Source organism: Hyla sarda, chromosome 3, assembly GCF_029499605.1.
Source record: "Hyla sarda isolate aHylSar1 chromosome 3, aHylSar1.hap1, whole genome shotgun sequence".
Classification (NCBI taxonomy): Eukaryota; Metazoa; Chordata; class Amphibia; order Anura; family Hylidae; genus Hyla; species Hyla sarda.
In genome coordinates this window covers 379,255,560-379,282,443 of record NC_079191.1, presented here as the reverse complement: position 1 = coordinate 379,282,443, position 26,884 = coordinate 379,255,560, and the positions used below count along the sequence as shown (strand labels likewise).

Here is a 26,884-nt window from a genome sequence, read left to right as displayed (position 1 = left end):
TACCTCAGTCAGAAGAAGAACTTACCTAATGGAGTCTTCAGTGAAGTCTTCAGTCAGCTTTTTGTCCCTGCATCACGCCTAGCTGCTATGCGCGAGCGAGGCGGGCAGAGAAAAAGGGGGACCCGGACCCATGAGGTACCAACCCAGACGCTGACCGTTGGCGAGGGGGGGGGGGGTGAACAGTGCATATACGCAATGTCTGTGCCCCCTTACTCGCAATGGGGAAACAGTGAACCCAAGTCCCTGAGCCCCCACCTGAAAACAGAAAAGAAAAGGAATAAAAAACTAACACGTCCCTATACTAGGAAAATAAAAAAAATCAGAAGACCTGGTCTGGAAAATCCAGACCATGACCATGTCAGGCACTAAGCTTAAAATGACTAGCTCAGAGCCTGAAGGCAGGTATATCCTGCTGGGAGGAGCTGACTTTTTTTTATTACCGTAGTGTCACACCTCCTGGAGACAGCAGCATACACCCACGGTCTGTGTCCCACGGTCTGTGTCCCCCAATGGAGCTGATAGATTAAACAGATTTGTAAATTACTTCTGTTAGGAAATCTTAATTCTTCCAGTACTTATCAGCTGTTGTATACTACAGAGGAAGTTCTTTTCTTTTTGAATTTCTTTTCTGTCTGACCACAGTGCTCCCTGCTGACACCTCTGTCCATGTCATGAACTGTATAGAGTAGGAGGAAATCCCCAGAGCAAACCTCTCCTGCTCCGGACAGTTCCTGACATGGACAGAGGTGTCAGCAACAGTTGGAGCCATATGATTGTAATCCCCCTTTATTACACACACACACACACACACACACACACACACACACACACACTGGCTTCATATATTCTAACACATACACATTAGATAGACACACTGATATACACACATACACATACATGCAGGGACACTTACTTTTTCGTCTGCAATGCAAGGTTTTTGCGTCTCACACAGCAGACATCAGTGAGAGCCCGGCAGCAGTCTTCCTGCCCCTCCCCTTCTCTTCACATGAGTCTGCAGTGTGTACAGCCCCACCCCCCTCCAAAACGTCCAGGACGAAGCAGTGTACACAGAAGGACTGAATGCATTCCAGAAGGCAGGGGAGCAGTTGTTTGACTTGCTTTTCCAGTATGAAATACTGAAAATTTTCTAATGAAAGCAATTGGAAAACCTATTGGTTTTGCATGCTTTACAACATATCAAAAGTTTTTATATCTGACAGTGCCTATTTAATGGCCTTTTTGTCGCGCAGGGTGATATTGGAACAGGGTGGAGATGTAGTAATGCTAGCGCATTCTAACTCCAATAATTCTGCCTCAATCCTATGCTGCATGATACAAGATACAAGGTACTTGAGTTCACTGGATAAAAGAAATCATTTGTAAGTATGGTTCTGCTCTTAGTGGACAAAATATTCCCTGCATGTGGGGTATCATATTTTAAATCATTTAGCTCCAAAACTTAAAGGGGTATTCCAGGCAAAAACTTTTTTTTATATATCAACTGGCTTAATCCTTCCAATAGTTATTAGCTTCTGAAGTTGAGTTGCTGTTTTCTGTCTAACTGCTTTCTGATGACTCACGTCCCGGGAGCTGTCCAGCTCCTATGGGGATATTCTCCCATCAAGCAAGGGATATTCTCCCATCATGCACAGCTCCCGTGACATCATTGAGCAGTTAGAAAGAAAACTTCAGAAGCTAATAACTATTGGAAGGATTAAGATTTTTTAATAGAAGTAATTTACAAATCTGTTTAACTTTCCGGAGCCAGTTGATCTATAAAAAAAAAAGTATTTGCCTGGAATACCCCTTTAATCAACTGGTGCCAGAAAGATAAACAGATTTGTAACTTTCTTCTATTTAAAAATCTTAATCCTTCTAGTACTTATCAGCTGCTGTATGCTCCACAGGCCGGGACCTGTGGCTAATAGCGTGCAGCACTGATCGCGGTGCCGCACGCTATTAACCCTTTAGACGCGGCGTTCAAAGTTGCACGCCGCGTTTAAAGTGAAAGTAAAACCATGCCGGTTAGCTCAGGGAGCCGTTCGGGATCGCCGCGTCGAAATTGCGGCATCCCGAACAGCTGTAAGACACGAGGAGGGTCTCATACCTTGCCTCCTGGTGTCCGATCGCCGAATGACTGCTCAGTGCCTGAGATATTTTCCCATAACAAAAAAAAAACTGTAAATAAAAATACTTATGTGGTATCGCCGCGTGCAGAAATGTCAGAATTAAAAAAACATATCGTTAATTAAACCGCACAGTCAATGGCGTACGCGCAAACAAATTCCAACGTCCAAAATAGTGCATTTTTGGTCACTTTTTATATCATGAAAAAAATGAATAAAAAGATCAATAAGTCCTATCAATGCAAAAATGGTACCGCTAAAAACTTCAGATCACAGCGCAAAAAAATGAGCCCTCATATCGCCACATACACGCAAAAATAAAAAAGTTATAGGTGTCAGAAGAGGACAATTTTAAACGTATACATTTTCCTGCATGTAGTTATGATTTTTTCCAGAAGCACGACAAAATCAAACCTATATAAGTAGGGTATCATTTTAATCATATGGACCTACAGAACAAAGAGAAGGTGTCATTTTACCGAAAAATGTACCGTGTAAAAATGGAAGCCCCCAAAAGTTACAAAATGTTTTTTTTTTTTTTTTTCAATTTAGTCTCTAAATGATTTTTTTCCGTTTCACCGAAGATTTTTGGGTAACATGATGTCATTACAAAGTAGAATTGGTGGCACAAAAAATAAGCCATCATATGGATTTTTAGGTGCAAAATTGAAAGAGTTATGATTTTTTAAAGGTAAGGAGGAAAAAACGGAAATGCAAAAACGGAAAACCCCGGGTCCTTAAGGGGTTAACCATGAGGGAACAAATAAACCAGTTAACATCCCATAATGTCTGATACATGTAAAAATTCTTGCTGGGAACAAAGTTCAATCCACGTGACAGGACACTCTCTTGTTCTTTGGAAGACACATTCAGAAGGGTAAACTGATTACAATCTGTTACTTGTTTCTGGCATTGCAGGTAAGATATCTGTCCCGATCTGTGTTTCCTCCTTTGGAAGCGCCTGCCCGCTCTTCTGGTTCTTTTCCTCTTTTGTTTTTCTTTTTAGTTTTCTGTTCTACCTGTTTGTGGTCACCCCCGTTTTTTGGCAGATTACTCTGTTGTGTGGCATATCAAGAATCCAGCATAAAATCAGAATCCGAGAACTCATGGGACGAATCCTGTGACTCGCCCTCTGAAGAGGAAAAGGTAACATGTCAGTGCGCTTTCCGTGCAACTTTTTTAGATTGGATTTTGGATTCTTCTGTTGCGTCTTCCATGTATATACTTTGGTATTTACATAGTCATCACAGTCGTGTGCAAATTTCTTTAGTTTCATTTGGGTTATATATTCCTCCAACTTATTGAGGTTTGATTTAATTTTGTCATTCATAAAACTAAACTCTTCTGTCACATGGTATTGTCTAAGGGATTCCTGTATATGCTCCACCTTCACTTGTATCTCAGACAGAAGAGAAATAAAAATAAAAGGAACTTACCCTGTAGTATACAGCCAGCTGATAAGTACTGGAAGGATTACATTTTTTTTGTTTTTACAATTGTAATTTAGAAATCTGTTTAACTTTTTGGCACCAGTTAATTTGTTAAAAATTGTTTTCCGCCGGAGTACCTCTTTAAACTCTCACAGGCATCTTTCCACAGAGCTCTATGTGACAAAAGTTGTGAAGGAATGATGGGACACAAAGCATGCAGCGCCTTTTTGTTCGTTATGTAAAGTGAATCTCAAAGAAGGAAAGGAACTCCAGCTAAGTTCAGGAACATACGGCTTTATTCACATCAACGAGGCAACAGGTACAGGTAGGAAGTGACGCGTTTCGGCCAGGTGCTGGCCTTAGTCGTACCGACTAAGGCCAGCACCTGGCCGAAACGCATCACTTCCTACCTGTACCTGTTGCCTCGATGTGAATAAAGCCGTATGTTCCTGAACTGAGCTGGAGTTCCTTTCCTTCTTTGTGATCACTCAGGGTGAGGTCCGCACCCACTCCGTGCCCAGTATCCAGACCAGGGATTGAGCCGGGATATCCCTCTCGTAAAGTGAATCTGCAACGGAGGCCCCAAAGGCAGCCTCCAAACACAGATGTGAAGGCCTAGCAAATGATGCCACATTTCAGAACAACTAAGGAGTGGCGACACAATTTAGGACAACTTCCGTTAACGTCAAAGTTTTACTGAAGTTAAAGATGAACTGTAGCTGAGTGCAAAGTGACAGGCTGTCCTGACAACAAAAAGACAAACAATGTAACAGTAAGACCCATCATAGTGGCCTCATCGGGTGAGCATCACGCTCCAAGATAGCTATTGAATGACATTCCATCCCCAACACCGCCAACAAATTACATCTCGTTCCAGGAAAGCTATTGAATTATATGACATCCCCGGGACCACTAATAAATGACATCACGTTCCAGGAAAGCTATCAAATGACATCACGTTCCAGGAAAGCTATCAAATGACATCACATGCCCCAGACCACTAAAAATAAAAATGGATAGCTAATCCATGACATCATGTCTCCAGGACCTTAAAAAAATCATGCCTCATGGCATGTGCAGAAGAGTTTGTGCCATGTACCATCAACAGACACTATAACAAAACTGACACTTTCAGACAAACCATGGCCCATGCCTCTGTAATTCCTGTGTTTTGATAAGAATAACTGAGAAAATGCCTAATAATGGGGGGTGAGAGATATAACTCATTTTGTAATCAAGCTTTTGTAATGCACACATCAGTGATAGGCTCAGGCTAGATTATAAACTATAGAAAAACTTTCCTATTTACCGTAAGTCTAATGTTTTCTCTGTGCTCAACTGTGCCTCAAAAATGTATTGTCAAGGTAACACCCACATTGTTCTGATGTTTAAAGAACATGACACCATCTATACCAGTGATATCCAAAAGAGATGAGCGAACTTACTGTAAATTTGATTCGTCACGAACTTCTCAGCTCGGCAGTTGATGACTTTTCCTGCATAAATTAGTTCAGCTTTCCGGTGCTCCCGTGGGCTGGAAAAGGTGGATACAGTCCTAGGAGACTCTTTCCTAGGAATGTATCCACCTTTTCCAGCCCACCGAAGCACCTGAAAGCTGAACTAATTTATGCAGGAAAAGTCAGCAACCGCCGAGCTGAAAAGTTTGTGACGAATCAAATTTACTGTAAGTTCGCTCATCTCTAATATCCAACATGCAACTCTCCAGCCGTTGCAAAATTACAACTCTCAACATGCCGTTGCCCCTCTTTAACTTTCTACTCAAACAACCACCAGCTATGTGAAGTGTCAGCTCTGCAGGTGAGCGCTCCAGTCATGTCTATGTGAAGTATCAGCTCTCAGTCGATAAGCACTCCAGTCATGTCTATGTGAAGTGTCAGCTCTGCAGGTGAGCGCTCCAGTCATGTCTATGTGAAGTATCAGCTCTCAGTCGATAAGCACTCCAGTCATGTCTATGTGAAGTGTCAGCTCTGCAGGTGAGCACTCCAGCCATGTCTATGTGAAGTATCAGCTCTGCAGGTGAGCACTCCAGCCATGTCTATGTGAAGTATCAGCTCTGCAGGTGAGCACTCCAGCCATGTCTATGTGAAGTGTCAGCTCTGCAGGTGAGCGCTCCAGTCATGTCTATGTGAAGTATCAGCTCTCAGTCGATAAGCACTCCAGTCATGTCTATGTGAAGTGTCAGCTCTGCAGGTGAGCACTCCAGTCATGTCTATGTGAAGTGTCAGCTCTGCAGGTGAGCACTCCAGTCATGTCTATGTGAAGTATCAGCTCTGCAGGTGAGCACTCCAGCCATGTCTATGTGAAGTATCAGCTCTGCAGGTGAGCACTCCAGCCATGTCTATGTGAAGTGTCAGCTCTGCAGGTGAGCACTCCAGTCATGTCTATGTGAAGTGTCAGCTCTGCAGGTGAGCACTCCAGCCATGTCTATGTGAAGTGTCAGCTCTGCAGGTGAGCACTCCAGTCATGTCTGTGTGAAGTGTCAGCTCTGCAGGTGAGCACTCCAGTCATTTCTGTGTGAAGTGTCAGCTCTGCAGGTGAGCACTCCAGTCATGTCTGTGTGAAGTGTCAGCTCTGCAGGTGAGCACTCCAGTCATGTCTATGTGAAGTGTCAGCTCTGCAGGTGAGCACTCCAGCCATGTCTATGTGAAGTGTCAGCTCTGCAGGTGAGCACTCCAGCCATGTCTATGTGAAGTGTCAGCTCTGCAGGTGAGCACTCCAGCCATGTCTATGTGAAGTATCAGCTCTGCAGGTGAGCACTCCAGCCATGTCTATGTGAAGTATCAGCTCTGCAGGTGAGCACTCCAGCCATGTCTATGTGAAGTATCAGCTCTGCAGGTGAGCACTCCAGCCATGTCTATGTGAAGTGTCAGCTCTGCAGGTGAGCACTCCAGCCATGTCTATGTGAAGTGTCAGCTCTGCAGGTGAGCACTCCAGTCATGTCTATGTGAAGTGTCAGCTCTGCAGGTGAGCACTCCAGCCATGTCTATGTGAAGTGTCAGCTCTGCAGGTGAGCACTCCAGCCATGTCTATGTGAAGTGTCAGCTCTGCAGGTGAGCACTCCAGCCATGTCTATGTGAAGTATCAGCTCTGCAGGTGAGCACTCCAGCCATGTCTATGTGAAGTGTCAGCTCTGCAGGTGAGCACTCCAGTCAAGTCTATGTGAAGTATCAGCTCTGCAGGTGAGCACTCCAGCCATGTCTATGTGAAGTGTCAGCTCTGCAGGTGAGCACTCCAGCCATGTCTATGTGAAGTGTCAGCTCTGCAGGTGAGCACTCCAGCCATGTCTATGTGAAGTGTCAGCTCTGCAGGTGAGCACTCCAGCCATGTCTATGTGAAGTATCAGCTCTGCAGGTGAGCACTCCAGTCATGTCTATGTGAAGTGTCAGCTCTCGGTCGATAAGCACTCCAGTCATGTCTATGTGAAGTATCAGCTCTGCAGGTGAGCACTCCAGTCATGTCTATGTGAAGTATCAGCTCTGCAGGTGAGCACTCCAGTCATGTCTATGTGAAGTATCAGCTCTGCAGGTGAGCACTCCAGCCATGTCTATGTGAAGTGTCAGCTCTGCAGGTGAGCACTCCAGCCATGTCTATGTGAAGTGTCAGCTCTGCAGGTGAGCACTCCAGCCATGTCTATGTGAAGTGTCAGCTCTGCAGGTGAGCACTCCAGCCATGTCTATGTGAAGTGTCAGCTCTGCAGGTGAGCACTCCAGCCATGTCTATGTGAAGTATCAGCTCTGCAGGTGAGCACTCCAGTCATGTCTATGTGAAGTGTCAGCTCTGCAGGTGAGCACTCCAGTCATGTCTATGTGAAGTGTCAGCTCTGCAGGTGAGCACTCCAGTCATGTCTATGTGAAGTGTCAGCTCTGCAGGTGAGCACTCCAGTCATGTGAACAGCCCCATATGAAGGAGAAGCAGCAGGCACAATGGTAAGGGGGAGAGGGATGGATCTGACACAGAGATGGGGGGGGGGGGGGGGGGCATGTCTCCATCATCATGAACCAGGCAATGTGACTAACAACAAGAAGCTGTAGCTACCTTTCTCTTCTCTCCACATCTTTTTCTTCTTGCTGCTGCTGCTGCTGCTGCCTGTGTACATGGTGCTGAGCTGCTGCTGCTGCTGCTGGGTGTTGGGTTTTGGCTGCAAGTTCCCCAGGCTCACAGGGAATAGTGTGTGACACAATGGAGGAGTAGTTGGGGGACACTGCCGGAACCCCCTAATGTCCACTTCTATGTATAAGGAAGCAGGGCGCAGGAGGAGTCACACACCACAGCTGCTATGTATATATGCAGGTACAGCTCCCCGGCTCTGACACCAGCGGGTCACGCCTCTTACAATCCCCAGCACGCCCCGCACGGCCGCCCCCTGGCCGCTCTCTACTGTCTCCTATAGGCCAGGCGATAGGGGCCAGTCTCTGAAGTAATGGGGGGAGCCGAGAAGACGCTGTGGGCACTGCGCATGTGCGTCGAGTGTTTGTGGGCGGGGTTTCGGAGAGGCGTGAGTGTGTGTGTGTGTTAGTGACCTCCAGCTTTTAGCCGCAGGTGACACCGGCGCGCGGGAGAGGTTTGTGAGAGCTCGTGTTGGGAACATGACCATAGCAACCAATCAGGGGTTTGCTTTCAGTTTCCTCAGTAAGCGAAAAGTGCGATGTGATTGGTTGCTGTAGGCAACGCTGTTTGTTTTTATTTGCTCTTGCTTGGGATAAGGGGTTAGGTTGTCTCTGTTAGGGGCAGTTTAGGGTTCCTCATAAACTTCTTATGTGGGGGTGACAGCGGTGGATCCCCATCATGTAGGGATATGTTCTCACAAGCAGGGTTCCTCCAGCTGTTGTAAATCTACAAATTCCAACATACTGGGAGTTGTAGTTTTGCAACAGCTGGAGTCACCTTAGTTAGACTGGATTCTGCTGTCACGACATTCTTGGAGTTGTATTGTTGCAACAAGCTGTTTGGATCTGCTGGGAGTTGATTTTAGGCAAGAATTTTTGCATGCTGGGAGTTGTAGTTTTTTAACAGGCTGTTCAGATGTGCTTGGAGTTTTGCTTTGCAACAGTCCGTCTGTGCATGCTGGGAGTTGTAGTTTTGTGACATGATGTCAAAGCATGCTGGGGGTTATATTTTTGCAATAGGCTGTGAAGCAGTGCAGAGAGTCGTAGTTTAGCACAAATTTATCCATGCATGCTGGGAATTGTAGTTTTAAACAGGCTGTTCTGGCATGCTGAGAGTTGTAGTTTTAAAAGCAAATTCCTGATTGGTTGCTATGGTCATGTTCCCAACACGAGCTCTCACAAACATCTCCCGTGTGCCGGTATCACCTGCTGCTAAAAGCTGGAGGTCACTAACGCACACTCACGCCTCTCCGAAACCCCGCCCACAAACACTCGGCGCACATGTTGAGCATGCTTGGAGTTCTAGTTTTGCAAATGTCCAGGCATGCTGAGAGTTGTAAGAATCCTTGATATAGTGAGATCTTCAGGTGTCACTTGTAGGTGATGCTATTCATTCTTCCCAAAAGGAGTTATTTTTATTATTAAAGAATACCTCCAGGATATAACAACTTATCCCCTATCCTAAGGATAGTGTTAGATCGCGGTGGGGTCTGACCGCTGGGGCCCCCCACAATCTCCCGAACGGCGCCCTGGCACCCTGCATGGAACTAGCATTTTCGACCACCGCAGGAAGCGGCGGCCGACATGCCCCCTCCTGCTTTCCGCAATCTGCCATAGAACTGGATGCAGGGGGTGTGTCGGACGCAGCTTCACGCTGTGGTCGAAAATGCTCATTTCATGCAGGGAGCCGCGGCGCTGTTCGGGAGATCGCGGGGGGCACAGCGGTTGGTTGATTCTGACCAATGGCAGAGCAGGACAGTGGGTTGCCATGGCAACCCCCCGTTCTGCCCACCCCTGGATGTTGAGGGGAACATGGAGAGAATATGGAGGCCGCTACCTGCAGGAGAAGATGCCTGGAGATCCCCGATCGTCGCTGGAGACTGCTGGATCCTGGGTCAGGTAGGGAAACTACAGTGGGGGGGGAGGGGATGGGGAATTGAAAGTGAAAGTAAAGTGATCTTTACTGTGGCAACCACTAGGAAGGCCAAACTTTGGCTGTCTGGGCATGCTGGGAGTTGTAGTTTTGCAACATCTGGAGGGTCACCGTTTGGAGACCCCTATTACAGTGGTGCCCAAACGGTAGCCCTCCAGATGTTGTAGTTCTGTGACATCTGTCCCTTCAGATTGAGCAATTTTCATGAATTTTTTGAAAATTGCTGCTCTACTTTGAAGCCCTCTAATTTTTTCAAAAAGCAAAAATATGTCCATTTTATGATGCCAACATAAAGTGGACATATTGTGTTTGTGAATAAAAATAAAATGTATTGTGAATATCCATTTTCCTTACAAGTAGAGAGCTTCAAAGTTAGAAAAATGCAAAATTTTCATTAAATTTTTGGATCTTTCACCAAAAAAGGATGCAAGTAACGCCGAAAATTTACCACCAAAATAAAGTAGAATATGTCACGAAAAAACATTTTCAGAATCAGAATATTCGGTAAAAGCGTTTTCGCATTATTAATTCGTAAAGTGACAGTGGTCAGAATTGCGAAAAAGGTGAAAAAGGACTTAAGGTGAAAAAGGACTCAGTCCTTAAGGGGTTAAGGGATCCTTTTTATCATTAGTTCATGTCAGTTCACATCAGTTCAGTCTGTTCGTTTTTTGAATGGAACAAAATTAGGGGCATGCACGATTATTATTTTTTTCTCTCTTTGTCTGAAAAAAATTGACAATAAATGGAACTCAAACATCTGTTCAGGATTTTACAATGAAGTCTATGGCGATGGATGTGAATGCAAGAGTGTTCAGTCTGTCTCATATTTCTTTTGTCTGTTTGTCCTGAGCATACTCAAAAAGGAAGAGATCCATAAAATGTGGTAAGATCATGGGAACTGCATTCCAGATGCCCCAAAATGGCAGAAAAGTGTGCTGAACAGGAGGGTCATCTGTGGCTGCTGTCAAAAACTATCAATGGACCCAAAATCTATTTGCTGAATTTAGGACAATGCTTAAAGGAGTTGTGCGCTGCCCTGCAGTTCGGAGCTCCGCTCACAGCGTCCGGAAGTTCATTACTCTGAACGCTGTGTGCGGGCTTCCGTGTTCGCTGCCGCCGGGGCGTGACGTCACGCCCGCCCCCTCAACGAAAGTCTATGGGAAGGGGGTGCGACCGCTGTCATGCCCCCTTCCCATAGACTTTGGTAGAGGTGGCAAGCGTGACGTCACGAGGGGGCGGGCGTGACGTCACGCCCGGCGGACACGGAAGCCCACACACAGCGTTCGGAGTAATGAACTTCCGGACGCTGTGAGGGGAGCTCCGAACTGCAGGGCAGCGCACAACCCCTTTAAGGTTATAAGGTGGTTTTGTGAGTGTAGACGCAGTTTGGCAGCAAAGCGAACCAAACAGCACTATTCTTCTCAATGCTTGATCATAGACTGGGTTTTCCGTTTTGTTGCTGCCTTTTATGGTGTCCGGGACCTGGGATAGGAGGAGTTAAAAGAATGGAAATATGGAGAGAAAAAAGTGATAGAGAAACTGATATAAAAGGTCCATTATTTTGACAGATAATTCATATGGCTCCTTTAAAAAAGGACAGTTTGTATCAGTTTATCAAGTGTTTTCAGAACACTTAAAAAGTGTGAAGACTTGCAAGACTAAATAAGTCAACTGCAGATTCATAAGCGATTTGTACTTGACTATCTTTGGCCGTTCCATAGCGTGTACATAGAGTGGCAGCTGAACGTGCATGCTGCTGCTCTTTTAATTCAAGGGACAAGGAACCTCTATTCTGTTGATTGTCTTTTAACCCCTTAAGGACCAAGCCCATTTTGGCCTTAAGGACCAGAGCGTTTTTTGCACATCTGACCACTGTCATTTTAAACATTAATAACTCTGGAATGCTTTTACTTATGATTCTGATTCCGAGATTGTTTTTTCGTGACATATTCTACTTTAACATAGTGGTAACATTTTATGGTAACTTGCATCCTTTCTTGGTGAAAAATCCCAAAATTTGATGAAAAATGTGAAAATTTTGCATTTTTTTTTACATTGAAGCCTTCTGCTTGTAAGGAAAATGTATATTACAAAGAATTTTTTTTGATTCACATAAACAATATGTCTACTTTATGTTTGCATCATAAAATTGATGAGTTTTTACTTTTGGAAGACATCAGAGGGCTTCAAAGTTCAATTTTTGCAATTTTTCACAACATTTTCAAACTCGATATTTTTCAGGGACCAGTTCAGTTTTGAAGTGGATTTGAAGGGTCTTAATATTAGAAATACCCCACAAATGGCCCCATTATAAAAACTACACCCCCTAAAGTATTCAAAATGACATTGTCAGTGTTTTAACCCTTTAGGTATTTCACAGGAATAGCAGCAAAGTGAAGGAGAAAATTCAAAATCTTCATTTTTTACACTCACATGTTCTTGTAGACCCAATTTTTGAATTTTTGCAAGTGGTAAAAGGAAAAAATTTTTACTTGTATTTGTAGCCCAATTTCTCTCGAGTAAGCACATACCTTATATGTCTATGTAAATTGTTCGGCGGGCGCAGTAAAGGGCTCAGAAGGGAAGGAGCGACAAGGGGATTTTGGAGAGAATATTTTTCTGAAATGGTTTTGGGGGGGCATGTCACCTTTAGGAAGCCCCTAGGGTGTCAAAACAGCAAAAAAAAAAAAAAAAAAAAGACACATGGCATACCATTTTGGAAACTAGACCCCTCGGGGAATGTAACATGGGATAAAGTGAGCCTTAATACCCCACAGGTGTTTCATGACTTTTGCAAATGTAAAAAAATAAATAAATAAATGTGACCTAAAATGTGTGTTTTCTCAAAAATTTTACATTTTTAAAAAGGGTAATAGCAGAAAATACCCCCCAAAATTTGAAGCCCAATTTCTCCCGATTCAGAAAACACCCCATATGGGGGTTAAAAAGTGCTCTGTTGGCGCACTACAGGTCTCGGAAGAGGAGTAGTCACATTTGGCTTTTTGGAAGCAAATTTTGCTCTGGGGGCATGCCGCATTTAGGAAGCCCCTATGGTGCCAGGACAGCAAAAAAAAACGCATGGCATACTATTTTGGAAACTAGACCCCTCAGGGAACGTAACAAGGGGTTAAGTGAACCTTTATACCCCACAGGTGTTTCACGACTTTTGCATATGTAAAAAAATAAAAAAAAATTTTTTACCTAAAATGCTTGTTTTCCCAAAAACTTTACATTTTTAAAAAGGGTAAAAGCTGAAAATACCCCCCAAAATTTGTAACACAATTTCTCCCGAGTACAGCGATACCCCCTATGTGACCCTTAACTGTTGCCTTGAAATATGACAGGTCTCCAAAGTGAGAGCACCATGCCCATTTGAGGCCTAAATTAGGGATTTGCATACGGGTGGACATAGGGGTATTCTATGCCAGTGATTCCCAAACAGGGTGCCTCCAGCTGTTGTAAAACTCCCAGCATGCCTGGACAGTCAGTGGCTGTCTGGTAATACGGGGAGTAGTTGTTTTGCAACAGCTGGAGGCTCCGTTTTGGAAACTGTTTTAAATTTTTATTGGTGAGGGAAGGGCTGTGTAGGGGCATGTGTATATGTAGTGTTTTTTACTTTTTAATTTATTTTGTGGTAGTGTAGTGTTTTTAGGGTACAGTCGCACTGGCAGGGGTTCACAGTAGTTTCTCGCTGGCAGTTTGAGCTGCGGCAGAAAATTTGCCGAAGCTCAAACTTGCAGCCGGATACTTACTGTAAACCTCCGCCCATGTGAGTGTACCCTGTACGTTCACATTGGGGGGGGGACATCCAGCTGTAGCAAAACTACAACTCCCAGCATGCGCTGACAGACTGTACATGCTGAGAGTTTTAGTTTTGCAACAGCTGTAGGCACACTGGTTGTGTATCACTGAGTTTGTGACCTAACTCAGTGTTTCACATGTACGGTGCATGCTGGGAGTTGTAGTTTGCAACAGCTGGAGGCACACCGGTCGTGAAACACTGAGTTAGGTAAAAAAAAAGACTCTGAGTTTCACAACCAGTGTGCCTTCAGCTGTTGCAAAACTACAACTCTCAGCAGTCACCGACAGCCAACTGGCATGCTGGGAGTTATGCAACCAGCAGATGCACCACTACAACTCCCAGCATGCACTTTAGCTGTTTGTGCAAGCTGGGAGTTGTAGTTATACAACAGCTGAAGGTACACTTTTCCATAGAAAAAATGTGCCTCCAGCTGTTGCAAAACTAGAAGTCCCAGCATGCCCATAAGGGAATGCTGGGAGTTGTGGTGGTCTGCCTCCTGCTGTTGCATAACTACAGCTCCCAGCATGCCTTTTTGCATGCTGGGAGCTGTTGCTAAGCAACAGCAGGAGGTTCTCACTCACCTCCTACTGCTGCAAGCCGCCGCATACTTGTCAGTCCCTCGCCGCCGCCGTCGCTCCTGGTGCCCCGATCCCAACATTGACGCCGGGGATCGGGGTCCCCAGCTGCCGGGGTCCACGTCCCGCACCCGCTCACGTCCTCCGGAAGAGGGGCGGAGCAGGTTGCGGGAGTGACACCCGCAGCAGGTGCCCTGATTGGTTTGTCTATTCCTAACCCGTGGTTATATTTTTTGGCATCAAAGATCCAACAAGGGTTGGACACCATGGGGCGTACAGGGGCTTTAATCTTGCAGCGTATTGGTGGTGTGACTCCCCTCTATCTCTTAGAAATCGTGGCACAGACACATCCCCCCAGACTTTCCTCCTACTTTTCTACTCCTTCGTTAAGTATGGTTGAAATTTAAGACTCTCCTACATTATCCTGTTTTTGTGACATACTCGCCGTTGTGGTATAATCCGAGTCTTCCTGAGTTTACTTCCATGCCTGATATCGCTCTGTGGCAGTGGCGTTGCGACCCGGGTGCGGGGGGTGCGGAGCGCACCGGGTGACACCAGCCTGGAGGGGGATCCCAATCCCCCCTATGCCATTTCAATTACCCCCCCCCCCCCATGCCATTTTTTCCCCACCCCCTATCAGAAGGAGGAGGGGGGTTAAAATGGCAAAGAGGGGATACGAAGGGGGAATTGAAATGGTTCAGAAGCGGTGGGGGTTCAGAATTGAAATGGCAAAGATTAGGTTGGCAATGGAGAGCGCTGGAAAAATGTCTAACATGTTTGTCCCGCAGATGCGGAAGAAAGGAAGTTTTGTCTGGAAGAAGACATCATGGCGGCTTAAGCCGGATGGAGAAGAAAAGAAAAGAGGACAACGCTGATCAGAAAACATGTAACTGTGAGTTCCTAAATGCAATTGTAATCACTTATACTATGGTATACAGATCTGTATACAGCTGGTATATATCTCTATATGGTGCTGTTTATAATCACTTACATGGTATATATATCCTGTGTACAGATGGTATATACCTCTATATGGTCACTGTATTGGGGGGGGGAGCTGTGAGGTAAACTGCCATATATATATATACATGCGTGTTTGTTCTTTCTTTTTTTTTGGGGGGGGGGGCAGCATTCCATTCTTGGACCCAGGCAGCACAATGCCTTGGGCTGGCCCTGCCCCCCTCACCCCCCCCCAGTCCTCATGTGCGTGGCTGCATGTGCACCACCTGCCAACCTCACGTCCTCACCTTACTGGGGGGGGGGGGGGGGTAGGTATGGGGTGACACCATTTTCCATCGCACCGGGTGACACCAACCTTAGCAACGCCACTGCTCTGTGGCTTTCCTATGGGATACTGTACCTCTCCCAGCTGTATGATGGGCCGACGCTGAAGTCATTTGCTCAGCTGCAGGCGGACTTTTCTTTACCACATTGTTTTTCTTTCTTTACCTGCAGCTGAGACATGCATTTCATGTGCAGTCACGGGTGAGTGACCTAACTGTCGGTCCCTCATTGGTGGTAAATGACTTGTTCACCCGGGTCTCTACTATAGGAGTTATCTCGGTATTGTATAAGGAATTATTGTTCTCTTATCATGAAGCCTATCCCTTACTTGTAAGGGAGAAGTGAGAGGCGGATGTAGGTCCCCTGTCGGATGAACATTGGGCACAGATCTTAACCATGACCCTGCATCTAGCTATGTCGGAGGCTCACCGGGTGTCCCAAATGTTATTGTTGCGCCGGGTGTACCGCATTTCTACACAGAATTGGGGTGCGCCTAGACTCCTGTTGTCCCAGATGTTCTAGGTCTGATGCCAATTTGCTTCATATGATATGGGACTGCGCTTCTCTTACACAGTTTTGGGCAGATGTGGGACAGTTGCTCAGCAGAGTATTCGAGTGTACATTTACTTTGTCTGCCAAGTCATGTATTTTGGGGTGCATAGATGGTTTGGATGAGGACAGTGGCTTATATATTGGTATCAATAGAAATTTATATCAAGCCCGCAAGTTGATTGCACAACATTGGTTGAGAGCCTCTCCGCCTACTGTGTCAGAACTCATAACGAAACTGAACCATATTATTAGGTTGGAGAAGGGTGTGTATCTCAAATGGAAGGCCATGCATAAATTTGAGCTTATATGGGGTCCTTGGATTGACACTCCAGGACTACCGTCAGTATACTTGCGGAGGACCCCTGTGGAGGTGTTGTTGGGTGGAGCGAGCTAATATATCTGTCTTTCTTTTCTCCTGTATTGCTCTTGCCTTGTGTGTCTTGTTCTCCTGTAACAGCCCTATACTGTTGTTTGTTCTATGGTGGTGGTGCTCTCTTTGAGTCTCTGAATGGGACCCCACCTGCACTTTTTCTGTAATCCCTTGTAGATGTCCTTACCCACACCTTTTGCTGACTTTCTAGAGTGGTGATCTTCCTTTTTCTACCTTTGTAGATAAGTTTTGTTTTTGTTTAGTATAACATGGTTGTATTTTATCTATGCAATGTATGCACAGATCATAGCAGAGAAAAAAATGGTGAAATCCAGCTTCCTAAAACTTCAATGTTTTATTAGTCCATTTAAAATAGAACAAAAAAAAGGTGCGAGTTAAAAGCCAAATGAAACGCCAACGCGTTTCATTTTAAAGAAAAACCTTATTCATAGCGATGTTCAGGAGGACAGAGAAATGCTGCTATTAATGCCTTATCTAGCAGGGAATGAGAGTAGTTGAGGTCCGCCTATCAGGGGGCGTGGTTAGACCTCTTACCTGCTATTCGTTGATAGAAACATGGACAGGTGTCGTATAAGGCTCATATAACTATTATTCAACCATAGTGGTAAGTAGTAATTTGTAAGTTTAGCTCACCTATAATCATAACACATATTACATGTCTATTCGTTTCACAAGTAATCTAATAGATATAAGCAAGATCGTTTTTATAATTCAATCCCTGTGGAAATCTGGTGTCCAGACGGAGGATCCAAAACGCCTCCCGTCTGAACACCAGTTTACCCCAGTCACCGCCTCGTCTGGGCGGTTTAACCCTCTCGATTTCTTGAATTTCAAGGTGGGTTATATCTCCAGCATGTTGTTCCAAGAAATGTTTTGTAAGTCCCGATACGGAACGTTGAGGGTTAAATGGTAAAAGGCAAGGTGTTCAGCAATTCTTATTTTCAATTTTCTGGTTGTGCAACCAACATATTGTAAATTGCATGCTGTACATGTGGCCAGGTAAACAACATGTGTGGTATGGCAGTTTATTATTGATTTGATGTTGTAACTAATATTAGTAGATGTAGATTTTAATTGTTTGGTGAATTGATGAAGTTACACAGATTGCAACGTGTGTAACCACGCTTGTATGATCCCATGCAGTCCAACCAGCTTCGTTGTTTATTCGATCCTTTTCGGAGATCACTCGGGGAAAGTTGGTTATAGAGTGATTTACCCCTCAGGGGGACCACTCTAACTCCTGCACACAATATTTTGGAAAGGACTTCATCATGATGGAGAATAGGTAGATGTTTTAGCACAATTTGTTTGATGCAATCAAAGTCTGTACTATATGACTAGAGAAGGTTAATGGATCTGTAGATAGTTTGTTCTTTCATGTTTTAATCCGTTGTGGTTTTTTGGTTAAGTAATGATCTTGTGGTTTAGAGTTGATGATATTAATAGCTCTTTGGATATCACCCTCCATGTATCCTCGTGTTCTTAATCGATATGAGATGTCATTGCAAGTTTTTTTGTACTCCTCATCTTGAGAGCAGGCTCTCCGGGCCCGTACGAATTCCCCAATGGGTAAGTTTTTAATTTCATGTCGTGGGTGACAACTGTTTGTGTGGAGTAGGCTATTCCCCGCAGTTTGTTTGCGGTATAATTTGGTTTCAATTTTATTGGTTTGTAGATTGCTGGTTAGTTTAATGTCCAAAAAGTTATTTCTGAAATTGTCACATTGAATGTTGAATTGTAGGTTGTAATGATTAGTATTAAGGAAATGATGAAACTGCATGGCTTGTTCCTCAGTACCCAGCCATATCAGGAGGAGGTTGTCCAGATATCTGCCATACCATCCAATCAGATGGAAAAAAGGATTGGTGGTATTGAACAGGACAACCTCCTCCCAATAGGACATATAAAGATTCGCCAATGACGGCGAATTTTTTGCACCCATTGGGCATCCAGTTATCTGAAAAAAATATTGTGAATCAAAATGAAAACAATTGCGCATCAACAAAAAGAGAGTACATCCAGTATGTATTGTTTAAGTTCCTCACTATAGTTACTGTATTTTTCAAGGAGATATGCCAGTGTTATAACAGCAAGGTTATGGGGAATACAGGTATAACGTGCCACGATATCTGCCGATAACCACATGCGATATTTTGTGTAGCATGAAGCAGCGATTTTGTGCCCTGTATGAAACCCGGAGTACGGGTAGTTAAAGGTTGTAATAGAGCATTCAGCCAAGCTCCTAGCCATTCAAGAAGAGAGTCTATTCCAGCCACAATTGGCCTTAGTGGAGGTGGAAATTTGTTTTTATGAGTCTTTGGAAAAGCATGAAAGATCGGGCAGACCGGAGCGATTGGCAGTAAATATTCTTTTTGTTGTTGTGAAATGATATTCAAATAGACGCCTTCCTGTAGTAGTTTATCTAATTTAATCTGAATATTTTTGGTAGGGTCAGATTTAATGTGGATTGGTCTTGAAGCATTTCTGAGACTAATTTAATATAGAGTGTAGAGTCCATAATTACAACAGAACCACCTTTATCAGATGGGCGTATGATAATGTTGGTATTATTGCTCAATTCAGTTATTGCTGTTCTTTGTTTCCATGTTAAATTGTTGGAAAAATGGTTTTTATTTTTATTTTTACTTATTTCCAATTCTTTAAGATCTTTTTCTACATGTTGCTGGAATAAGTCCATTGCCTCGCACCTGGAATTAATGGGATAAAAAGTAGGGTTGGACGTAGTAAAAAGAGTATTAGTAGTAGTAACTGGCGAGGTGTCTGGTAGTGGATCTTGTAAATTAGTAAGTATCATAACCGAGGCTTGTTCTTGGAACGTACTTTCAAAGGGGCATAAGATTAATGCCTCTAGTTGTTAGGGGATTATGTTGAGATTCATCTGTGTGCGACTCCACCGGAGTCTGTTCATTATCTTGAAAAAAGTGCCTCTTAATGGTGAGTAATCTTACAAATTTATTTATATCCAAAATCGTAGAGTAAAGATCAAAACTTTGATTTGGGACGAAATTCAATCCTTTTTCCAAAATTTGTAGCTGGGGTTCCGAAAGGATAGTAGCCGAAAGGTTGTATACAGGAAAGGAGTTTATTTGTAATTGTAATTGCGTTGGTATTTCTTCCTTCTTGGATAGTGGTTTCTGGTGTTTTCTACCTGCCCGGTGTTGCCTTCGGTTACGCCTCGATGTGAGTCCTGGGCTCTGTTCGCATGAGGCGGTAATGCATTTTTTGATTGTTGATAATTATTTTGTTGCTGGTGAGCTGACCCCCTTGCAAATTCCACTTCTGATTCAGAAACATCTGTACAAAAGTCTGTGCCTTACGAATCCGACAAAGAAAAGCTGACATTTTTCTTTTCTTTGTTTTCTTGTGGGTATTTTTTAAGAATAGGTTTTGGTTTATTATTGTATTTTTTATACCAGGTGTAAACTTGGTTATTTGAATAGTCCTTCAGGTCCCTGTTAAATTTGTGTTTCTTTAGTGTGGTAATGGATTCTTCAAGTTTTTGTAATGATGAGTTCATATTCTTTTGTAGATTTTCTAATTCATTAGTATTTTTAAAGGTTTCCAGAGATGTGTGGATATTATTTATTGTCTCCTCCAATTTGTGGATTTTAATCTGCTCTTTCTCTATAAGGAGGGACATTAATTCAAATGAGCATTTTGTAAGCGCATTATCCCATCTGGTATCGAAGTCCTCATCATATATGGCAGTAGCTTTTTTATGAATCCTCAAGCCACGAGGGATCATAGATTTTTCAACATATTGTTTTAGGGTGGTTGCATCCCACCACACTCTAAGTTGTTGTTTCTTAGCATGTTGTAGATCCCACATTAATTTCTTTAAATCAGAAGCACATGAAATGTCAGGGTCCCCTGAAAAGACACTTGCTATACTTTTGATTCAAGAGTCATTTTCTAATGTGTTATAGTCCATCTGTATACTAGCATTTTCCTCCATATTGATTTAGCAGCAAAGATATACGATAAAATGTAATCGTACATCTTAATATTCATATAAATCAATGGTACCCCAAGACATGCGTATGTAACAATCAGGGTATAATTATGGTGGGCACAGCTCAAATCCACATCCAAATACAGGTATATAGAAAAGCAAGGAGTCAGCTCACCATGTGTTGCCATACCACACATGTTGTTTACCTGGCCACATGTACAGCATGCAATTTACAATATGTTGGTTGCACAACCAGAAAATTGAAAATAAGAATTGCTGAACACCTTGCCTTCCGTAACCAACCATTTAACCCTCAACGTTCCGTATCGGGACTTACAAAACATTTCTTGGAACAACATGCTGGAGATATAACCCACCTTGAAATTCAAGAAATCGAGAGGGTTAAACCGCCCAGACGAGGCGGCGACTGGGGTAAACTGGTGTTCAGACGGGAGGCGTTTTGGATCCTACGTCTGGACACCAGATTTCCACAGGGATTGAATTATAAAAACGATCTTGCTTATATCTTTTAGATTACTTGTGAAACGAATAGACATGTAATATGTGTTATGATTATAGGTGAGCTAAACTTACAAATTACTACTTACCACTATGGTTGAATAATAGTTATATGAGCCTTATACGACACCTGTCCATGTTTCTATCAACGAATAGCAGGTAAGAGGTCTAACCACGCCCCCTGATAGGCGGACCTCAACTACTCTCATTCCCTGCTAGATAAGGTATTAATAGCAGCCTTTCTCTGTCCTCCTGAACATCGCTATGAATAAGGTTTTTCTTTAAACTGAAACGCGTCAGCGTTTCATTTGGCTTTTAACTCGCACCTTTTTTATTTTAAATGGATTAATAAAACATTGAAGTTTTAGGAAGCTGGATTTCACAATTTTTTTTCTCTGCTAAGATTCACTGCTTGGGACCCGGCCCATTCCTATTTCCGTGCTTCCTGGAAAACAGACTCCAAGACGGACTTGATTGCAACACATGGTGAGCTGACTCCTTGCTTTTCTATATACCTGTATGTACGGATCATGCATCTTATTGCACTATTTTTCTATCTTGCGGTCCTCTCACCATCCTTCAGGGAGGATACGACACTGGAACCAGGGGAGGAGGTTTTGTGGGTGGGGGGAGGGTATTTTATGGCTTTGTTTTGTTTTGTTGTTTGTTTGTAAAAAACTAAATGTTCAATAAAAATTTTCTGATAAAAAAAAAAAAATACACTCTGTGTACCAGTGTAGTCTCTAGATAGGTCTGCCACATCACACTGTTTGGACATTGTTTGTTTACACACACATATCTCTTCAATGATTTTATAGAGGAGCTGCAAGCATTAGAGGACATGGTTTTGGTATAGCTTCATTAATTCAGTCATTTAACCACTTAAGGACCAAGGGCATACCTGTATGCCCATGGGAATTTCAGTCCCCGCTGGGCGGGGATCGGACCGTGATGACTGCTGATACTGATCCTGAGATTCCGGGTCTTCTGGAAAATAAGGGGGATTGGGGTTGTCCAAGACACCCATGATCCCCCTTAAGGGATAGGAGTGAGGTGGCAGGGGTGCCACCCCTTCTATCCCTGCTATTGATCAGTCAGAAACAACTTATCAATAGCAGATCGGGGGGGGGGGGGGGGGGGTTGTTAAAATTCAGTTCTCCCATTTTGCCCTCTCCAGAGTAGTCCAGGCAGAACGAAGGGAACCGACGGTGACCAGCGCCAGAGGTCCACTTACCATCCGCAGCGGGCAGCAGAGGACGGTGATGCGGCTCTCTGGTGCGGCGATCCTACGGAGGCACACTGGTTAGAAAATACTGAGCTGGGTAACAGAACCTAACTGAAGGTTTTCCAACCAGTGTGCCTCCAGCTGTTGCAAAAGTCCAACTCCCATCATGCACAGTCTGTCAGTGCATGCTGGGAGTTGTAGTTTTGCAACAACTGGAGGTTTCCCCCCCTCTCCCCCCCCCCCCCCCCCCCTCTGCAGCAAATATTTTTTTCATCTACACATCCGACTTTAACGAAAAGTTGTAAAACACCTGTGGGGTGTTAAAGCTCACTGGACCCCTTGTTACGTTCCTTGAGTGGTGTAGTTTCCAAAATAGTATGCCATGTGTTTGTTTTTGTTTTTTTGTTTTTTTTTTGCTGTTCTGGCACAATAGGGGGGCTTACTAAATGCGGCCCCCAAAAAACCATGTCAGCAAAATTCACTGTACAAAATCCCATTGTCGCTCCTTCCCTTCTGAGCCCTCTACTGCGCCCGCCGAACACTTCTCATACACATATTTCCTTACTCGAGAGAAATTGGTTTACAAATTTTGGGGGGCTTTTTCTCCTATTACGCCTTGTAAAAATTCAAAAACTGGGTCTACAAGAACATGAGAATGTAAAAAAATTATATTTAGAATTTTCTCCTACACTTTGCTACTATTCCTGTGAAACACCTAAAGGGTTAACAAACTTTCTGAATGTCATTATGAATACTTTGAGAGGTGCAGTTTCTATAATGGGGTCATTTAAGGGGTATTTCTAATATGAAGGCCCTTTAAGTCCACTTCAAAACTGAACTGGTCCCTGAAAAATTCCGATTTTGAAAATTTTGTGAAAAATTAGAGAATTGCTGCTGAACTTTGAAGCCCTCTGATGTCTTCCAAAAGTAAATATATGTCAACTTTATGATGCAAATATAAAGTAGACATAATGTATATGTGAATCAATATATAATTTATTTGGAATGTCTATTTTCCTTACAAGCAGAGAGCTTCAAAGTTAGAAAAATGCTAAATGTTAAATTTTTTCATAAAATTTTGGCATTTATCACCAAGAAATGATGCAAGCATCGTCGAAAATGTACCACTAACATAAAGTAAAATATGTCACGAAAAAACAATCTCGGAATCAGAATGAAAAGTAAAAGCATCCCAGAGTTATTAATGCTTCAAGTGGCAGTGGTCAGATGTGCAAAAAACGCTCTGGTCCTGAAGGTGAAAATGGGCTTGGTCCTTAAGGGGTTAAAAGGGAAATCCTGTCAACATGATATTTAATAGATACTAATGAGAAGGTGATCTTGGACCATCAAAGATTACCATAAATAGGTAAAAGGTTCGCTCAGACATTTCTTCTGAAACAAATCTGACACGCATATAAATTTTCCTATACTTAGAATATCATGTCTGATTTCCATTAAGAAAAATTTCTAAGCAGTGCCAAAGAGGTTTAAGCACTCAATAAAGTCCTTTCGTTCTGGAAATTAGTGGTGGTCTAAGATCTCAGACTTCTTATTTTATGCATATGAGAAGACGAAGAGACACTATCAAAACCACAGTGCCTTCCCTTTCATAATTGTTGCTATTGTTGAGTTTTTCCATTTCTATTTTGTGTGTACAGTCACTGAAACACAAAGATTAACATTTAATGTAATTGAAATTGAGTTGAGGAAGCATTGGATTCTATAAATGGGTCTTATAGCAGCGCTAAGTATACAGTACTATGTTTTGCACATGATGCTTTAAAAATAAAAAAAGAATTTAACTCGCCACCTCCAATCTCCTACCACTTCCATGCCGACAGCTCCCAGTCCCGGCTGCTTTGAGCTGATTCCTAGGTCTTGTGATGTCTTTGCAGAAACTAACCACCCCCCATGTCGTCTTTCCCCCTCCCAAGCTAAGGCTGGTCAGCTCTACAACTTTATTTATTTATTTATTTTATTTATATAGCGCCTACAGATTCCGCAGCGCTTACAATTATGGGGTACAAACAAAGACAAGTATCAGACATAAAATTACACAATAACTATTCAAACAAGAGGTGTGGGGATATATTGAGGATATGTTCGGGATATGTTGGGGATATGTTGAGGCCAATTAGAGACTGTTATAGGCCTGTCTGAAGAGATGTGTTTTTAGGCCACGTTTGAAATTATGGATGTTGTTGTTGAGTCTGAGGGATTGAGGGATAGCATTCCAGAGAACCGGTGCAGCACGAGTGAAGTCTTGGAGACGGGAGTGAGAAGTTCGGATTATAGAAGATGTTAGTGTGAGGTCATTAGCAGATCGGAGAGAACGTGTAGGATTGTAGACAGAGATGAGAGAGGAGATGTAGGGAGGTGCAGCATTGTGGATTTTGTACTGTATTCTGGACTGAATTAGTAACCAGTGTAGTGACTGGCACAGGGAGGAGGTGTCGGTGTAGCGGCTGGAGAGGAAGATGAGTGTGGCTGCGGCATTAAGGATGGACTGGAGAGGAGAGAGTTTGGATAAAGGAAGGCCTATTAGTAAAGAGTTACAGTAGTCGAGGCGTGAGTGAATCAAAGCAATAATGAGAGTTTTAGCAGTTTCAGTAGTGAGAAACGGGCGGATTCTTGAATTGTTTTTGAGATGCAGGTGACAAGAACGTGAAAGAGACTGAATATGGGGAGTGAAAGACAAATCAGAGTCAAGTATAACTCCAAGACAGCGAGCCTGTTGCCCGGGAGTTATGGTAGTACCACATACCGAGATGGAAATGTCAGGGTTAGTTACAGTATCAGTTGATGGAGAAAAGACAAGAAGTTCTGTTTTAGAAATATTTAGTTTCAGATATAAAGAGGACATGATGTCTGAGACGGCAGAGAGACAGTCACTGGTATTCTGTAGGAGTGCAGGGGTGATGTTGGCGGAGGAGGTATAGAGTTGGGTGTCATCAGCGTAGAGGTGGTACTCTACTGATTGTTTTTCCAATGGGGGATGTGTAAAGTGAAAAGAGTAGAGGACCCGGGACCTATCCCTGGGGAACCCCGACAGCAAGGGGAAGAGGAGAAGAAGTAGAGCCAGAAAACGAGACGCTAAAGAAGCGGCCAAAGAGATAGGAGGAAAACCAGGCGAGAGCAGAGTCCTTGAGACCGATGGAGCGGAGACTACTGAGGAGGAGTTGGTGATCCACAGTGTCAAAAGCCGCAGACAGGTCCAAGAGAATCAGTAAAGAGAAATTGCCATTTGATTTGGCCGTCAGAAGATCGTTAGTGACTTTGGTTAGGGCCATTTCTGTGGAGTGAATGGCTGAGCAGGGAGCTCCTGTGGGGGGATTACACATCACAGGAAGTAGCCGAAAGCAGCTGGGATTGGAACGATAACAGTGGGAATTGGGACAGGTGAGTATGGCTTCTTTTTTTATGCTTAAATCAAACAGAGCCACAGAGATACCATTAAAGGGTTTACCAGCTTGGTAAGCCGATTTTTTTATTCCAAGGTAAGGAATTTTGATGTAATATAGACAAAGGGGGAGATTTATCAAAACCTGTCTAGAGGAAAGGTTGCTGAGTTGTCCATAGCAACCTATCAGAATGCTTCTTTCATTTCTGAAAAGACCTCTGAAAAAATTAAAGAAGCAATCTGATTGGTTGCTATGGGCAACTTGCCAACTTTTCTCTCAGACAGGTTATGATAAATCTACCCGAGTCTTCTGACCAGTATCCTCATGTTTTGTCCAGACTGGAGTACAAAATATGGTCCAAAAGCGGAGAAGCCGCCTAAGAAGACATACCCAGGACTTAGATTTGAGCAATTCTTATGACCAAAAGACTCAAGGAGATCAGGCATCAGTAACCCCTTTTAGAAAGTACATCAGGAGGGGGAAAAATAGTAACACAAAGTCATAAAGTGCAGAATCACAAGCAAGTGACATGGAGAGAATAAATAAAAGCTCAGCACTAGTTATTAAACATGTGGTAAATGTATCTAACATCGAGCTACCACAGGGTGTTGTGACACTGTTATCCAGGGGCATGAATTTTTGTTTAAATTAATATTTTGAGTATACTGATTTTCATATTGATATGTTTAGCAGTGTGAATGCTAAATCTGTGCAGGCACTTCTAAAAATGTGGCGAAAGAACCGTTCCTAGAAAAGAAAAAAAAAAGGTCAAATACTAATTACAGTAGGCTCTCTTGGGATTTAGAAAGGGACATTTTGGAGGGAGATAGTTGAGAAATCAGATCCTAGTCCTGACATAGAAGGAGAGAGATCCTCCCCTTTATGGGAGGTAATGTCTCTACTTTCTGTCCCCCTTTACAACCAGGAGGTAACTTAGATACTTTCATAAAAGTAGAGAGGTTAAATTTCTTATCTATGACAAGCCAAAAAATAATCTTACTAAAGAGGAAGATGCTGCTTTAAAGAGGTTGAAGTGTCAGACTTAATTGATATATCGGAAGGATGACGAAGGTGGAAACCTTGTTGTACTTATGAAGAAACAATATCTGTAGGAAGCAAACAGGTTATCGGATGATAATAGGATCTACACCAAATTAGGGGGAGACCCCATGTATAAATATCAGGGATGTCTGCAATCATTATTACGGAAGTATGTGGAACAGGGAGTAATATCCCTTAAAACTGCTTAAAAATGATTCCCCAGGTATCCAAGAAACCTACTGGTACTTCATCCCTAAGATGCATAAATCACTGACCCAACCCCAGGAACGTCCAATAGCAGGGGTGTGGAAATTTTATGAAATACTACTTGTTCGCGGGACTAAAACGGAGCAAAATCTCTACTTGTCCCTCATGGCGATCCACTTGTCCACAATTTTTGCTTTTATACTCTCATTTTTTCCTCCTTGCCCTATAATAGCCATAACTACCTACTGTAACTGTACCTTATAATTTTCCAATAACATATATTCTCCAAACAAACAAA

General features: G+C 43.3%; 1 protein-coding gene across 1 annotated transcript in view; it reads right to left on the bottom strand.

Moving 5' to 3' along the window:
* MACROD2 (mono-ADP ribosylhydrolase 2) overlaps window positions 1-8,101 on the bottom strand; it is a 2,467,642-nt gene extending 2,459,541 nt beyond the window's left edge. The window contains exon 1 of the mRNA XM_056567894.1: window positions 7,613-8,101. Coding sequence (XP_056423869.1) covers window positions 7,613-7,673 — 61 coding nt within the window. The 5' untranslated portion in view covers window positions 7,674-8,101. The remainder of the gene's footprint in view (window positions 1-7,612) is intronic.
* Between the last annotated feature and the right edge of the window lie 18,783 nt (window positions 8,102-26,884).